This window comes from Bos taurus, chromosome X (genome assembly GCF_002263795.3).
Source record: "Bos taurus isolate L1 Dominette 01449 registration number 42190680 breed Hereford chromosome X, ARS-UCD2.0, whole genome shotgun sequence".
Classification (NCBI taxonomy): domain Eukaryota; kingdom Metazoa; phylum Chordata; class Mammalia; order Artiodactyla; family Bovidae; genus Bos; species Bos taurus.
Genome location: NC_037357.1, coordinates 32,706,830 through 32,724,985, shown reverse-complemented (window position 1 = coordinate 32,724,985; position 18,156 = coordinate 32,706,830). Strand labels below are relative to the sequence as shown.

General features: G+C 50.8%; 1 protein-coding gene across 1 annotated transcript; it reads right to left on the bottom strand.

Annotated features, from left to right (window-relative positions):
• Positions 1-16,740: 16,740 nt before the first annotated feature.
• Positions 16,741-17,556, bottom strand: LOC527384 (melanoma-associated antigen 9). Its single transcript, XM_002699657.5, has one exon. It carries the CDS (start codon positions 17,462-17,464, stop codon positions 16,814-16,816), a length of 651 nt encoding a protein of 216 aa, XP_002699703.4. The 5' UTR covers positions 17,465-17,556; the 3' UTR covers positions 16,741-16,813.
• Between the last annotated feature and the right edge of the window lie 600 nt (positions 17,557-18,156).

The following is an 18,156-nucleotide window of genomic DNA, read 5'->3' as shown; positions in this document are numbered from 1 at the left end:
GTAATGTAGGATTACATTTACATAATCAAAGATGTTACAAGTCAGAACAGTGGGGTCTCAAAGAGCTGGAGACAACTGAGAGATGTTCACTTTCACATTTAGGCGGAAGTATACACTTGGAAAGGATCACAGGGATTCTAGCAATGTTCTATTACTTTACATACGTGTTGGTTATTGGTGGGTCAACTTTGTGAAAAACCATTAATCTGTTACTTAATATTTGTGCATTTTTCCTGTTTGCAAAGTATACTTCCATTTTAAAAGTTTTAAAAGCAGAGTGTGTGTGTGTATATATATATATATATATATCTTTTTCTTTCCTTTTTAAAGTTTAAGTTTGCTGATCAAAGATTCTTTGATTCCAGAGGAGAGGAGTGAGAATCATACTGAAAACTTTTGTTTCTGATTGGATAGAAGGATGGAAGCAGTTGGCTTAAAGCTCAACAATCAGAAAACGAAGATCATGGCATCTGGTCCCATCACTTCATGGGAAATAGATGGGGAAACAGTGGAAACAGTGTCACACTTTATTTTTCTGGGCTCCAAAATCACTGCAGATGGTGACTGCAGCCATGAAATTAAAAGACACTTGCTCCTTGGAAGGAAAGTTATGACCAACCTAGATAGCATATTCAAAAGCAGAGACATTACTTTGCCAACAAAGGTTCATCTGGTCAAGGCTATGGTTTTTCCTGTGGTTATGTATGGATGTGAGAGTTGGACTGTGAAGAAGGTTGAGCACTGAAGAATTGATGCTTTTGAACTGTGGTGTTGGAGAAGAGTCTTGAGAGTCCCTTGGACTGCAAGGAGATCCAACCAGTCCATTCTGAAGGAAATCAGCTCTGGGATTTCTTTGGAAGGAATGATGCTAAAGCTGAAACTCCAGTACTTTGGCCACCTCATGTGAAGAGTTGACTCATTGGAAAAGACTCTGATGCTGGGCGGGATTGGGGGCAGGAGGAGAAGGGGACGACAGATGGCTGGATGGTATCACTGACTCGATGGTCGTGAGTCTCAGTGAACTCTGGGAGTTGGTGATGGACAGGGAGGCCTGGAGTGCTGCGATTCATGGGGTCGCAAAGAGTCGGACACGTCTGAGCAACTGATCTGATCTCTGATCTGATCTTGATCATGAATGGTGCCAGAGGCTACACAACAAACAGTGGAGGTAGGAACTGTATTTCCATTTTTAGAGGTGGGGAAGATCCAAGGACAAGAAGGTGAGTGGTTTCAACTATGATCTGTGATTCGGCGTTTCTAGAATGACAATCTTTGGGAACATCAGAGAGGAAACAGGCCTCTAAAGAGCATCCAGTCCAGCCTCTTTTGTTTACAAAAGGGGAAAATGTGCTCCAGAAGAGAAAGGGATCGTTCAAGATTATCCATCTACTGACAGAAAGGGGACTAGAGCTTCAGTCTCCTCAGTAGTATCCAGTGGATGTCCAACCTGTGTCATGACCAGCATTTACAGACAGATCATTGAAACTCTTTAAGGAAGGGAGGGAACAGAGTATTAAACTGGGAGTTGAAAGACCTGGATCCTAGCCCGGTTTTGCCAAGTAAGCTTATCTTCACCTTTGGGTTTTAATGTCTCCACCTGTGAAATACAGGGTGACAATACAAAATCAACCAGAGATAGCAAGTTTTGGATCCATGACAGAGGCAGATCCAGGTTGTGTGGGACCTGAAGCTTTATAATACTTGAGGCCCTCTTTAAGGATAAGAATACAAAATTACCAATACAAAATTAGGAACAAAAGTGAATATTTAAAATGAGAGAAGAAATATAATAGAGCACACATTTGAAAAAAGTTGACAAATGCTAGACATATCTCAAAATTAAGGAAAAATGACATAATAAATAAAACCATAAATCCCCGACACACCTCTGTAATAGTGCCACTTCTCTGTTATAGTTGGAGACTCAGTTCAGTTCAGTTCAGTCTCTCAGTTGTGTCCAACTATTTGCGACCCCATGAACCACAGCACACCAGGCCTCACTGTCCATCACCAACTCCCGGAGTTTACCCAAACTCATGTCCATTGAGTTGGCAATGCCATCCAACCATCTCATCCTCTGTTGTACCCTTCTCCTCCTGCCCTCAATCTTTCCCAACATCAGGGGATTTTCAAATGAGTCAGGTTTTCGCATCAGGTGGCAAAGTACTGGAGTTTCACCTTCTACATCAGTCCTTCCAATGAACACCCAGGACTGATCTCCTTTAGGATGGACTGGTTGGATCTCCTTGCAGTCCAAGGGACTCTCAAGAGTCTTCTCCAACACCACAGTTCAAAAGCATCAATTCTTCGGCACTCAGCTTTCTTTATAGTCCAACTCTCACATCCATACATGACTACTGGAAAAACCATAGCCTTGACTAGATGGACCTTTGCTGACAAAGTAATGTCTCTGCTTTTTAATATGCTGTCTAGGTTGGTCATAACTTTCCTTCTAAGGAGTAGGCGTCTTTTAATTTCATGGCTGTAATCACCATCTGCAGTGATTTTGGAGACTCAGAGGACTCACGATACAGTCGCACTCACAGCTAAGATATAAGTACAGCAGTGCAGTAAGGACGCAAAGGTGAATCACAGGGAGAAAGACAGGCAGAGCCTGGAAGAATCCATGTGCAGACTTCCTTATGCTCTCTCCCTCCCATGTGGGGCTACAGAGAGGATACCCTTCCCTCAGCAAGGAAAATGCACTGACAGATGTGCAATGTTTCTGCCCAGGGCAGCCCAGATTCGGAGCCCACAGCTTTTCTTCAGGGCTGGTCACATAGACAGCATCTGCCTACTGTGCACCAGAATCCCAGTCTCCCAGAAGGAAAATGGAGTTTGGCATAAAGCACACTGTATAAATGGTCTGTGCACAGTTTTCTGTTAACTGGGGACATTCTGAGAGCCACGATGCTAGACGCCAGCAGAAGGCCACTCTTATAAGCAGCCCTTTCTATGAACAGCAGTCTCAGGCCTGCTACATTAATTCATCTGCACACCCCCCTCAGTGTTTGGGGTCTTGTTTCATGTCTGTGCCCACAATGTCAGGAATTCTGAAGAACATCTTTTCACACAAGCCCCATCCAAAGGGGAATATAAATATATCTTGTGTTTATAATTGCACCCACTGCACACTGAGTATATTCCTGACAGGACAGAACTTATGTTCATTGGCTTTACATATCTGATCATGACTGAAAGACTTTCCCATAAACTAGCTTCTAGCTCCATATAGTGTGACCTGTGATGCTCCCTCACTGTCAGCGTTCTTCTGGTACCTAGTGCTGTGAAGCACAGTAACATCACAATGTTCCCTTCAGCCTCTCACCTCTTGTCCTGATACTGCGCAGAGGCATGGTAAGTTTGAGTATTCCTGGAAGCTATTTCAATACAGGACAGCTAGGAATAACTTGAATGTGTACAGAATTGGTTGTGAGCACCTAAAATATGTTTCTCAAAATCCAAACTACTTTCTCCTGATTTAATCTCCCCTTAGCCAGATTCCCAATGTGCCCATGGTCACTACATAGCCACCCAATCCCAGAGCAACAGGGATGGAGGCAGCAGAATGGACACAGAGGTGCCCTGAGCCAACTGTGGCTAAACCACCTTTTTTTGATTTTACAAACCAGACTCTGGTATATATCATTATGCTAAGGCCCCTTTCAGGCTTGGAAATTCCAATGACTCTGAAGCTTAATCTTAAACTTCATTAGCTTCACTGTTCATCTCTGTCTGGTCCAGAGACTTACAGAAGGGAAACCAAACACCAAGAAAAGGCTTGTGACTCAGATAACAAGGCAGAAGGGAGGAGGGTGTCTAACCAGAAGCAAGGATAAGGCATCAGGACGAATTCCAGATAACCAGAATGCAAAAGTACCTGGGAGTGGGACTTCCCTGGTGGTCTAGTGGTTAAGACTCCTTGCTTCCACTGCAGGGAAATGGGTTCGATCCCTGGCCAGGGAACTAAGATTCCACATGCCTCAGAGCAAGGCCAAAGTAAATAAATAAAAATTAAAAAGACATCTACATTTACTGAGGGCTCAAAAAATAAAAAAATAAAAAGTACCTGGGAGTGAGTGACTAGCATGTGACCTAAGAAATGGAAAGACAGCCTGAGCTGGGACACCACACAAGGACCCAATGTATGGAGCTGTCTTTTCTCCACTGAGGTGAGAAACCTGGCATGATGTTGGGTAGACACTGAGTGGCAGGAAGAGGAAGCAGTTCAAGGAGGCGGGCTTCTTGAGCCAACATCAGAGAAGAACCATGCTGAGGCAGCACAGCATCGAGTCAAGTAAGGCAGAAACCAAAAAGACAAAGACAAAGACAACCCTCTGAGTCTGTCAACACTGAATTCCCGGATGGTACAGTCATAGCATCCAGTGTGTGCTGAGCTTGAAATGACCTCCAATGTCCCATGTTCCAGGCCCCACCCTCTATGGGGACAGGGAGCAGGTCACTAGTGCAGGGGTCAGGACTGCCCCTGGGGGTGGACTCCTGTCTCACTACCATCCACACCCCACGCACTCTGCAGTGTGCCACTCAGAGCCTGCCTTCCTCTTCTCACAGGGAGAGGCATCCTCGCACTTCAGATGTTTCTACAGAGAGTGGTCCTGCGTCCAATGAGATTACTGACATATCTGCCTCACTTACTCAACTCGCACACACTGATGCCTGGCCAGGGCCCATCTCATCACCTGCCGAATCATGAGTGGTACAGCAGAGTTGATGAGTGCCAAGTGACAGCATAAAGAAAGCTGAATGCAGAAGAATTGATGCTCTTGAACTGTGGTGTTGGAGAAGACTCTTGAGAGTCCCTTGGACTGCAAGGAGATCCAACCAGTCCATCCTAAAGGAGATCAGTCCTGGCTATTCATTGAAAGGACTGATGTTGAAGCTGAAACTCCAGTACTTTGGCCACCTGATGTGAAAAGCTGATTCATTTGAAAAGCCCCTGATGCTGGGAAAGATTGAGGGCAGGAGGAGAAGGGGATGACAGAGGATGAGATGGTTGGATGGTATCACCGACTCAATGGACATGGGTTTGGGTGGACTCTGGGAGTTGGTGATGGACAGGGAGGCCTGGCGTGCTGCGCTTCATGGGGTCACAAAGAGTTGGACACGACTGAGCGACTGAACTGAACTGAACTGAACTGAAGTGACTGGAAGCCAACAGTCAGCACCTAGTCAGTGTCTCCTCTGGCAGAAGCATCTCTGGGGACAGTACCAAGGTAAACTGGGCGGGGTCTTTATCCTCAGAGGGATTGCAGTCTAGCTGGGGTAACAGTGCATGCACATGTGCACACGCACACACACAGAAACAGAAACAGAAACCACCCCAGGTAACCTTGCACAAAAGGAGTACTATACAGAGGGTTCTGGAAGGTTTCACACACATGCACACACACACACAAACACATACATACAGAAACCGCCCAAGGTATCCTTTCACAAAATGAGTACTATGGAGAGGGTTCTGGAAGTTGTGGGGAGGAAGGAACAGTCCTGAAGTCAGCCTCGGAGGCTTCAGAAGGACACGGGAAGTGAGGAGGGAGGAATCGCTGTGAGCAGCAGTGTGAAGGGCTGGGCACACTGGGAGCAGGCTGCGGGAGTGGAGGCGAGTCCATGACCATTGGGGAGACAGGGGGAAGTGCTGCTTCGAGGAAGGGAGGAAGGCCTGTGGTAGGGGTCAGAGCCCCAAGAAGCATGGAGAGCGACGGCTGATCCTGGGCCCAGAACTGTTTTCATTGACCTCATTTGACAGACGGGCAAGATGAGGCCAGAGAGCTGCAGGCACTCGAACACCAAGTTGTGGGAGTCAGGGGTTGCCTGGGGGAAAGCTGTGTTTTAGGATTCGTGGTTATGCTACCAGGGTGACCTGGGTGGGAGGGGCTGGAGAAGGATTAGTAAACTGCCTGTGTCGTGTCAGCACAGGCCCCAGGTTAAGAGAGCTCAGGAAGCACTGGACAGACGGGGTATTCTTCCAGAAACTTCTTCTTAAGGATTCTGTCTGAGACTCCTCTACTCCTAACTGCTGATTTTATGCCAGGGGGAACTGAGTGGGAGAGAGGTGGCTGGAAAAAAAGACTCTCATGCTTCATCAAAGGTGTGCAAGGAAGGCTTAGGCACGGGCCCTCCACATGTACCTGCGGTGACCCAAACGCTCTGGGGATGTGACGGGAAGGCAATGCACTCTGGATTGGTACCCCAGACACACACTGAGCTCTATGGCCCCCGGCAACCATCCCTGGCATCCCTCCTCAGAGATTCCAGATTCTAGGAGCTGCGCCTTTCTGTCCACCTGTCTGGGGCTTGTCAGCAAGTTCCCCATCTTCTCCACCCTTGTAGACCCAATGCCAGGCACCAAGGAGGTGCTCACACACCAGAGAGTGAGGGGATTAATGAAGGAAAGAAGGTGACCGGTGGCCACTGACAGAGCTATTGATGGACCAGTCGCCATACTCTCAGCGTCTGGAGGAGGGGGCGGTTGGGCACACTCTGTCTGGGCTTCCCAGGTGCCTGATGCTAAAGAAGCCCATTGACAAGTCCTGGGAACACACATCCCCTAGACTGTTCTCTTCACTGACTGACCACCTAAGGAACACCTCTGTGTTTGGATCCAGCCTCCCTGGTGTTCAGTCTCAATTGCTTCCTCAGATGGTGCACATGCCACCTCCACCCCATGGGAAAGTGGTCATCCTTCTTAATGAAGGGCTCGGGCAATGCCACCGAGCACACACTGTTCTCCTGCCATATTCCACAAAGGATACCTGACATTTCAACACACTGGCTACTCTAGCAACTGGGCTTTTGTCTCCTTGCTAAAGTGGGTTCCTCACCTTAGCCATGATGTTACTGAATTGAAACAGACAAAGATTGACAAGCAAAGCCCTATGGTCTGTCAAAGCAGCCGGTCTTCTGGACACACACCAGAGGAGTCCCAACAGAGTGCCGAAGACAGAACACTCTACCAACTCTGAACCTGGAGCACTCAACTCAGCAATGGACAGAAAGGGTGGAGGCCACTTACATGAAGGTATCTTCCTAGATGCCATGTCATTAAGATTATCAAAAAAGCACATGGATGCCAGACATACCAACAGCTGTCCACAATTCTGAACCTTCACTTAGACCTAGAGTGTGGAGACAGGCCTCAGCTAGGGTCTGAAAGCAGGTCACTTGTTTCTGTCAGAAGTTCCCTTAGAAAAGTGTCCATTAGCTTACCTTGTGGCTCAGATGGTAAAGAATCTGCCTGCAATGCAGAAGACCCAGGTTTGATCCCTGGGTTGGGAAGATCCCTTGGAGAAAGGAATGGCTATCCACTCCAGTATTCTTGCCTGGGAAATTACATGGTCAGAGAAGCCTGGTGGATTACAGTCCATGGGGTTGCAAAGTTGGACACAACTCATTGACTAACGCTTTCGTATGATCCAGACTACAACCAAACCAAAGTGGAACTCTTCTTGACAAAGTTAAACAGCTTCTTAACCCAAATTGTGTTCTTCAGAAAATATTTTACAGATATTTCAGACACTCGCAGTTGAGAAACAAATACTTTCTGTCTCCTTCATTTCCCAGGTCAGTTTCCAGATCTGTATACTTGAGGATGTTGCCCTTAATAGACACATCCATTCAACACAGATTTTTATTTTATGACACAATCAGAATAACAGTAAGAACTCCGAATCAAAGGATGTGAAAAGTCAAAGGCAGTCTGTGATCAGACCCTTGCTTTTCAAAATGTTATCCCCAGACCAGACACTTAGGCATCAACTGGGATCTGGTCAGAAGCACAGAATCTCAGGTCCACTTCAGAACATGTGAATCAGAAGCCACATTTGACAAGATCACTGAGGGGTCTGAATGAACACAGAAATCTCAGATCTAGTTTTCAAACTGTGTTCTCTGGCACATTTTGGGGGCCTCTATGAGGAGTGGGCCAGGAAGAGAATAGGAAGAAGGGGGATGGGGAGCAGGCCTCGCTTCAGCTGAGCAGCCTGCCTCTGATTTGTTTGGGAGGCTGAACCCCACACCACCTGCCAGCCAGATATCCCATGGACACAAAGGTTGGAGAATCCCTGTTCTGGACCAACCATCTCATTTTCTGCATGCACAACTGACAACTTCCAGATAGCATAAGGGAATTTCACCAAGGTCACATTAGAGTCCCTTGAGCACTGTTAGAGGATTCTGAAATTTACAAAGTCTGGGAATCAAGAAAAATCTTCATAGGCAGTGTGGCTGGAATAACCTCCCAACTGCAGAAGTAGAAGCAAAGACAGACCCTGAGCCCCAGTGGGAGACATCATGACGTCCAAGGCTGTGCCCTGGAAAAGCCCTGTGACATGAGCGGCATCTTGTGCTACCTGGTTTTCAACAGAGGAGAGACACACACAGAGATAGCAAGTGCCAAGTCTACACAGCAGGAGAAGAGCTGATGTCCAAACCCAGGTCCCTGGATCCAAAAGCCCAGGTTCTGGATCATGTCATTCACATCATGAGCACAAATAGGCAGCCCCTCTGTGTGCCCTATGCACTGGCCCAGCCTATGAGCTACATGGACACACATCCACTCAAAAAAGGAGCCATCCACCCTCACAGACCCCTGGGATACAAATAATTGGCTTCTGTGCCAATGCCTGGGCTCCTGCTATAGGCTTAAGGTACGGAACATGCAAATTCAGTTTCTATATCTTTGTGGTAATGAGAGTTAAGAATCCACTTTAATATCCATTGCTGTGTATCTGACATCTCCATGCCTTGGGAAAGTTAGAAGGATTAAGAAGGCAGAAATGGTCAGAGGAGGAACAGGAAATGAAATACATTACAATGTATTACATATTAGGTTTAGCACCTCATTTTTATATTTACACCCTCCAAGCACTGCACGGAGCTTTCTGCCATGGAAGCTCTTATTACCAACCAGTTTTAACTAAAACTGAAGCTGCAAAAAAAAAAAAAAAAAAAAAAGACAATCCAATCAAAAAATGGTCAGAACACCTGAATGGACATTTCTCCAAAGAAGACACAGATGGCCAAAAGGCACATGAAAAGAGGCTCAACATTCTTAATAATAAAAGAAATGCAAATAAAAACTCTAATGAAGTATGAACTTACACTGGACAGAATGGCCATAATTAAAAAACCTATGAAGAATAAATGCTGGGGAGGGTGTAGAGAAAAGGGAACCCTTGTACACTGTTGGTTGAAAAGTAAATTGGTACAGTCAACACGAAGAACAGTATGGAGGTTCCTTAAACAATTATAAACAGAACTACCATATGATCCAGCAATCCCACTCCTGGATATATTCCAGGAAAAGACAAAAACTCTAGTTTGAGAAGATACATGCATCCCAATGTTCATTGCAGCACTATTTATAATTGCCAAGATATGGCAGCAATGTAAATGTCCATCAACAGATAAACAAGATAAAGAAGATGTGGTGTACACACACACACACACACACACACACACACACACAGAGGAATACTACTCAGCCATGAAAAATAATGAAGTAATACCATTTGCAGAAACATGAGTGGACCTAGAGATTATCATACCGAGTGGAGTATGTCAGAAAGAGAAAGACAAATGTCCTATGATATTAATTATATGTGAAATCTAAAAAGATGATACAAATGAAATTATTTGCAAAGTAGAAACAGACTCAGAGAATAAACTTTTTATTATCAAAGGGGAAAATCAGGGGAAGGGATAAGTTAGGAGTTTGGGATTAACAGATACACGCTACTATGTATAAAATAGTAGTACTGTGGTGCTGAAGAGTCTTGAGAGTCCCTTGGACAGCAAGGAGACCAAGTCAGTCAATTCTACAGAAATCAACCCTGAATACCCATTGGAAGGACTGATGCTAAACTTGAAGCTGCAATATTTTGGCCCCCTGATGTGAAGAGCCAACTTACTGGAAAAGACCCTGATGCTGGGAAAGACTGAAGACAGAAGAAGAGGGTACTAGAGGATGAGATGATTGGATGGCATCACTGACTCAATGGACATGAGTTTGAGCAAACTCTGGGAGAGAATCAAAGACAGGGAAGCCTGGTATGCTTTAGTCCATGGGGTCACAAAGTTGAACATGACTGAGTGACTGAACAAAAATGTATAAAATACATAATTAAGGTCCTACTGTATAGAACAGGGAACTATACTCAACATATACAATAACCTATAATGGAAAAGAATCTGAAAGTATTTATATAGTGAATCACCTTGATGTACACCAGCAACGATGGGCACAACATTGTTAATCAACTATGTGAAAGTGAGGGAGAGTCACTCAGTGGTGTCCAACTCTTTGTGACGCCATGAACTCTACAGTATACAGTTCATGGAATTCTCCAGGCCAGAACACTGGAGTGGGTAGCCTTTACCTTCTCCAGGGGAATCTTTCCGACCCAGGAATCGAACTGGGGTCTCTTGCATTGCAGGCGGATTCTTTACCAACTGAGTTATGAGGGAAGTCCTGACTATACTTCAATTAAAAAAAAAAAAAAGTGAAGCTGGAAGAGCTGGCCAGCAGATGGCACAACGAGCAAGCAGCACATTACTGTCAAACTCTAGTTTCATTTCAGACGCGAAGCTGGCCCCTTTCCTAAAGCCTCCTCCAGGTGCCATTTGGGAACACTAGGTGGGCAATACAGCAGGCCAAGGCCAGCCTCCCATATCATCTTGTCTTCACTGCCTGCAATACTCCTTCAAAGGCAGTAAGCGAGGGGCCCACACTGCCAAACTCCTCCTGGCGCTTGAAGCTGCCACAGTTCAGGCCACTGGGGAGCTGGTCTGGGCAAACCTGCACCACGTCTTCCTTCTCTGCACAATGCATCAGCAGCAGCCACTCTGCTCAGCCTGGGGGACACTGGGTGCCACAGGGGGCAAATCAACCTTCTGCCGGGAGCCAGGAGAATCTGGGCCCAACGGCCTCACCTGTGTGTGTGTTTGGTCGCTAAGTTGTGTCCTACTCTTTGTGACCCCATGGACTGAAGCACGCCAGGCTTCCCTGTCCTTCACCATCTCCCAGTTTGCTCAAATTCACGCACTCACCTGTGCGCCCCTCGTGTATCTGCTGCCTGACCCTGTGTATGGGAGGCACACAAAGCTTTGTCCAATCACCGTCTAACCAAATGACTGAATCAATGAATTCTTCTCAGGCAGAGAGGCAATGGCTTGCCTTTAAAACTGCAAGTGAGAGCATTGACCAACTGTACGCAGGGCAAAGGCCAGATGACTTAGAGTCGCCCGAGTGGGACCCAGGCTAGTGTCTCAGGCCCTTTCCCATGACCTTGATCCAGCTACACACCTGGGCTCAGTTCCCTCCATGGGTCTGACCCTTCTGGGGGCCCTTCCCCCATTTCCCAGCCAAGGAGACCCTCTTCACTATGAGACCCAGCCCGGATGACACTCCCATCTAAAAAGCCCTTGATGTGAGTCAGTGGTTGGTTCCCCACTCTTCATGCTCCCCAACCTCTGCTTCGTTTCAGACTCTGCACTTTACAGATCTGCCTGGAAGATGTGCTCCAGCCTCCCCACCCCCAAGCCCTGAGTGATGCAGGGGTGAGTGGAGACCTGACGCCCTGCACAGTGGAGGAGCCTCTTGCAGGACGGGTGTCTTGGAATTGAATGTGCTTTGCTTCGTGAGGTCTGGCACCCAGACCTGCCCTCTCACATCAGGCTGTGCTTACACCAGGTCTAGCTGATGGCCAGGTGGCCAGTACACTGGAAGCAGTTCTCCTGCCCAACCCAGTCTGATGAGAAAGACGTCAAGAGCCCCTCGCACCAGCCTGTGTGCAGGGCAGAGCGTGGCGCCACCCAGCCAAAGGCACTTGGCGTCCTGTGTGTACACACGGCCACCGCTCAGGCACCAATTCCTTTTGTCAGTTCTCCTGCTTGGTCAGTAGTGATCATGAGCCTCAGGCACTGTGAGGGCCCGACCACCAGGGCCCACTGTGGACACTTTCAATGCCTGTCTGTGCTCTGCACCTCCCGACGGGCTGGCAAGAACAGTCAGGTAAACACTGCAGGTGAAGGGATGCCCTGCCCACCTCTGCCTGCTCCCTGTCCCCTTTGTGGTGAGTCCCCAGCCAGCCTCTGGCACCAAATCCCCCCCACCCCACCCCCGGGAATAGCCTCAGGAAGGACCCATCCCGAGGAGGCTGGCCCTGGAGACGTCTGAGGAGAGGTGGCGAGATGGGGCCTTGGTATGAGGTTCACATCCCCTGCCCCACGGGTTATGAGGACCCATCCTGTGCACTCAGCCCTGGGCTCAAGGCCACAGCCCAGCTGCTAGAACTTTCACTGGGCTGGCAGTGGGAGAGGAAATCCCTGGCAAGTGAGAAGATCCAGGAGTGTGGGACAAGGCGGAAATAGAGGGAAGTGACTTCTTTGCTCTGCTGTCCACAGCGGGCTGAGCAGCTCAGGGTGAAGAACAGTGAGAACTGGGGGCGGGGGAGCCAGGGTCTCCCCGGTATCTGACAAAGCTTCAGACAGTGGACAAACATCAGCCCAGGATTCTACAGGATTGGCTGAACTTCAAAGACACTGAACGTTCCACTAAGGCAGGCCTGACCCACTGGCATCAAAGGTCCTCTTGGGAAAACCTGCATCCCTGACATGAAGGCCAGGGAGACTGGGAGGCAGGCCCCTGAAGACCAGGACTACCCAGACATCTCTGAACTTCTGAACCTACAGCAGCAGCCCATCCCCCCACCGGATAAAGAGCTGGTGCCCTCCCACCCCCACCCGCAAGGGAGCAAACGGGACTGGAGCCCTCCCTCCCAGGAAGCAGGGGAGCTCGCCGCCCCGAGTTGTGGCAGGACCCACAGCACTACCAGCAGGAGAACCAAGGAACCATGAGAAGAGGTGGTCACCTACTGCTCGGCCACCAAGCAGAGCGAAGTCACCACACAACACAGGCCAGGCTCGCCGGGCCTCATGATGGAGGAGACGGACGACACTCCTCACTCCCTTTCCCCACTGCCCAGGGATTGCAGCAGAGTTTGCAGGGTCGCACTGAGTGGCCAGGAGCCAGGGGCCATGATGAGGGCTGCCGCCGCCCAGAAGACCGGACCCACAGAGCAGGGCAGGTGGTCAGTACAACATGGCCTCCTGGGGGCTCAATGGATGGGCAACAGATTAAGGTAGGCTCCACAATGACACTGAGGCCAAGGGCAGCCACCCCAGTAAACAGGTCAAGATCCCTCATCCAGGTTCGGCCCCCAAGCCAATTCTCAGATCTCGAACTGAGGAACAGGGATAGGGTGGGCCTCCGGGGGAAGGATGCTGCAGCACCACAGCAAACAAGGGAATGACCCCAGCCCTTCCCAAAGGGACCTCAGGCTCTTGGTCAGTGACCCTATGTAGGGAGGTGGGACCTTCAGAGGGGTGGATGTTGCCAGACACAGGGTCAACTTGACAATGACGTGACAGACTAGTTAACTCTGACTCTGCAGTCACTTTGGGAGGACCCCCTGGGCTGAGCTTTCTGAGTGGAGGGGGTCAAAGGGCAAGGGACACAAGGCCAGTCCCAAGGAATCATCAGTCGGTCTTGAGCTGGGAGAGTCTGGAATGCAGTATCCCCCAGAGCCACGTGCAGGGCTTAGTGAGACCTGGGCGAACATGTGATATGAGTGAAAGATGGTAAGGCCAAATGGAAACCCTGTGTAAATTCCAGTGAGTAAAAGAAATACACAGAAAAAGAGGAGGGGATACATGTCCCACTGATGAACTGGAGAACCTTCTCACCTCTGGTGGCGCCTCATGGACATTCTCTGCTCCTGACTCCTCACACCCTCTCTGTGCTTAGCCAAGTTACCATGGTGTGCACGCAAGTACTCATAGGGTAGCCAGATGGGTCTCCTGCCCAGAGCATAAGAGTCCATTCACTGAAGTCTTCCCACCATGGGTATGGGATGGCAATGTGCCCTCCAGACCGCCCTCCCTGCTCCTTGATCTCAGAAACAAAACAGCTGGACCTATTCAGTGGGCTGCAGCCTGGTGTCCAGAAGCCCCATCCAGTGCTGGGGGGCCTGGCGCCCGGGTCGTGGCCAACCTGTCCAGATGGAGGACAGTGAAGAGCACATTGTCCCCAGAGTGATGGAGTGATGGAGACATGCAAACCAGCATCTCCCGATCCCGGGTCAGATGCGATAAAAAGGCCTGTGATGTGAATGTGAGTGGGGCAGTGCCAGAGGCTCACATAAACTCCCGAGGTCCCCCTGGGCGGTGCCCCATCCCCTGGGCAGGGAGCAGCGGCAACAAAGTGGACACCTATGTCCTCTCAAGGAACTGCAGTGAAACTGAGATGAAATCAGAAATGCGGTTGGTTCTCAGGCTGGCCCCTCGATCTGGGCTGCATGGAGAGGGGCAGAGCCAACAGGAGCTGCCCCGGGGACAGAGGGGAAGGCTGGTTGATGTCCCAGAGCTACACGGTTGCTCCTGGGCTTGTCCTGTGGGAGTCCAAGGCCTGGAACTGAAGCTAGGCAGCGACCAAGGGACTGACATGGATGTGAAGGAGCCCTCTCTCACAGGCAGAGTGCTGGATGCCAGGGCAGTGTCTCCTTGAGGAGTGCTCACCCCAGGTGCCAAGCTTGGGGGTGGATGGCGGCCCCCAGTGGGAGGGTCTGAGGGACACGCACCGACCTCTGGGGCACTTACAGCTCCAAGAGACCGGGTGAATACTGAGTCTGCCACTAGCCTGCAAACAGAAGAGGATGAATCTGAAACACAACCAACCAGGGCGGGATGAGCACCCAGAGCCAAAAGAAGTGCCCAAAACTCAGCACACAGAGGACACACAGCTCAGTGGAGAGATGGGCAACAGGCATTTCAGAGAGGAAACCACATCGGCCAAGGAGAACACGAGGGAAACCGAGAATCTGGGTCGAGCTTGTTCCAGGTCAGTGCTGCCCTCAAACACACAGCAGGAGCAACGTGGAACCCTCACCAAGCCTCAGAGACCCAGGTGGGGTGGGAGGCAGCACTCCCTGTGGCTCAGTCCCCACATCTGGGCACGTGAGGAGAGCTGGGGCCAGCAGCAGGGAAGGGACTGCTGCTGCTACTGCTAAGTCACTTCAGTCGTGTCCGACTCTGTGTGATCCCATAGACAGGGAAGGGACAGGTGCAGAGAAATGCCACGGAGCAGGTCCTCACAGCTGCCCCATCAGCAGCCACATGTCATAGGTCTCCAGTTCACTGGGCAAAGTCTACTTCAAAACCAGGATTTGGGAGGAACAGCAGCAGCCCACCAACCATTCACAGGACCCTCACTCATTTTCTGAAACCACTACCAGGAGATTCTGGGGTGTCTGGAGGCTGCTGGAGCAGGGTGCCAGCATGAGGGAGTTGGATCTGGTGACCACTCCGGGTCCTGGCAGTGCTGAGGCCTCAAATCCAGGAGGCAGCCTCTGCCCCTCAACTTGTGGCTGGGAGGCTTCTGCAAGGAGAAAGCAGGCTGCACACTGGAAGGGAAAGCACTGCTCTGCTGACTCAACATTCCCACAGCACCAGTGAGACACCGATCCTGCCTTCCTGGGACTCAGCTAACCTCGGGGGTGGGGGGCGGTCCAGACTTGTGCACAGCAGCCACAGCCTGGGAGGAAGAGGGGGGAAAAGGCAGGCTGCAGGAAGACACAGGGCGCCCCAGAACTCCCAGATGAGAGCACCCGACACTCGGGCGGATGGAGAAAGGATGTTATGGTCCTGCCTGGAAGGAGGACAGTAGGTGGTCAGGACAAGAAGAGCCAGTGGTCCAGGGGCAGAACTGCATGAGAAAGTGTTGGGTCCCGGATGAGCTCTGTGCACAGTGCATGGCCAGCACAGCCACCCAGAGTGCTGGGCGACGAGGAAGGAGACCTAGGACCACCGGAAGCCCCACCAGGGCACCATGGACACGTTGGGGCTGAAACAGGAGAGGGCTCGGCTATGCTTTCCATCCGGGGCAGATGAGGACAAACGTGCATGCAGGGTGACACAGAACCATGGTATGTGAAACACCGGTGGGAGGAGGTGAGACAGGAGGGGTTCAGGCTGGTGGGGGCGCCTAGGCTGACAGCACTGGCCCCAGGCCATGCAGTCTGAGCTCAGATAGTAGCATCGGGGACAGGAAGAGGAGCATTTACTCTGATCAGGCAGTCGGGAGGCAGGGACACAGCAGGGAGGGTGGCGGTCAGGAGCAGAGTTAGGTGGCTGTCCTGGGTGGGCTGAGCCCCCAGACGAGAGGAAGAGGTTCGGGCCCTGTGGGGCAGGTTGTCTTGGGGGCCCGGATCTGGGTTCTGGGTTCACCACTTCTCCAAAGCTTCCTCTGAATCCACATTTGAATCTGGGTGACATCAGGGGGATGCCCTGCTGTGGGCTCTCCATCAGTGGATGGGGCGAGTGGAGCTGCACATGGCTTGTTGGAACTCTGACTATCCATGGAGCCAGTCTAGTTCAGGAGTATTCTCTACCCAAGCAGTGAATGGTCAGGGCAGAAGGGCCTCAGAGCAGGGTGGTAGTGCCCAATAAATACTGTCTGGAGATTCTAGAATCTGGGTCGTGGGCCAGGCAGCCAATTAAGTGGTCTGCTTCCTTACTTGTTTCATGATGTCACAGAGGTGATGTGGAGAGGCAGCCCTGGCCTAGTGTGGGGAAGGGGGGTCCGGGGACAGAGATGTGATCCCCAGCTTGTCTCTCGTCTGAAAGTACAGAAAAGTATGTTTCAGGTTGCCTGCAAAGGCTCCCATCTGCTGCCATGTGCCTTGTTTCAGGGGGCCAGGCCCTAGATGAGTTGACAAACATGCCCCTGGCTCCACCCCTACCCTACCAAATACCAAGGCTCTGGGTATCCCTCTTGCACCCACACTTGGGTCAGCAGCTCTCTGGGCTCCCCAAAGACACAGTACACACTACCAACATACACCCCCATCCTGCTGAGTGCTCCCAAGACTGCCTCCTCAGGGGCCAGGTCTTCATTCTGCATGATCAGGCTGAGGACCAGCACCAGGAGGCTGGCCTTGGGCAGGCTCTGCCCACTGCTCAGCATCTCATCACAGGTGAGGCCCAGGGTGGGGACCATGATGTAGGTGTGCTCCCCGGGGTCCAACTCCTTCACCTCCATGCCAATGACCACCTGTAGGCACTCTGAAGCTTGACTGAAGACCACCAGGAAGTGCTCCTGGTTATCCTTGAGGACCTTCTTCAGCATTTCCGCTTGGGAGGTCAGCTGTTTGGCCAGATACTTGAGGAGAAAGAACTTCATCAGGTTAGCCACCATCTCATTCAGAGCTTCCTGGGGCAAGGCCTCTGCAAGGGCGGAGCAGGAGACTGTGGGGGAAGAGGCTGAGGGGGATGCAGCCTCCCCTGCCTCAGCCCCAAAGAGCTGTGCCTCCACAGGGCCCTGGGCCTTGCCTGGGTCCTGAAGGTCTTCCTCGAGCTTGCTCAGCTCAATCATCTCGACCACAAGCATGATGCCTGCTATCAAACCACAGAGTGAGGCATGGCGGCAAATGGAGACAGATGAGGACCACGGGCCTGGATGGTGGATAGAGGGGGCTGTGAATGGCCTCACCTGAGAACCGCACCCTGGGCAGCCACAGGCCACTTGCAGGTCTCCTCTTGGAAGGTGCTCTCAGACCTCATAGGGGCATGCCTCTGGAATGGCCAGTCCCCTGGCTATCTGAAGGAGGAAGTGAGGTGGCTCCCTAGGGTGTGGTCAGCACAGCCCGAGATTTCTGGGATTGACAAGGTAAGGGGATTAGGCCCTTGTGGGGCCCCCTCTGTTCTGGGATGGGAAACCCTTGGTGTACACTCAGGGCACCCTCCTCACCTTGACTCTTGGCACTGCCTGGACCTCCTCTGCTCTCCAAACTCAGGACCTGGGCCTCAGATGTCTGCCTTCACCTCCTGGTTCCTGCAGCTCCTGTGAGAGAAATGGAGGGGGCACCTCAGTGGTATCCTGTGGCACAGCCCTGAGCATTCTCTGACGGTACGAGGGGTGGACTCTGTGAGGTCCCCTCAGTTGTGTGGTGGGAGGTCCCCTCAGGGCTCCCTTGTAGTGCTCACCTTTCCCCTGGCACAACCTGGTCCCTCCCCTCTGGGGCCTTCAGGAAAACTCAGAACAAGACCTGAGACTGAACAGAAAGCGCTGAGGGGCCCCAC

What these genes read in the sequence shown, in the direction of transcription:
- LOC527384 (XM_002699657.5), bottom strand. Translation starts at nt 17,464, where the DNA reads ATGCTTGTGGTCGAGATGATTGAGCTGAGCAAGCTCGAGGAAGACCTT.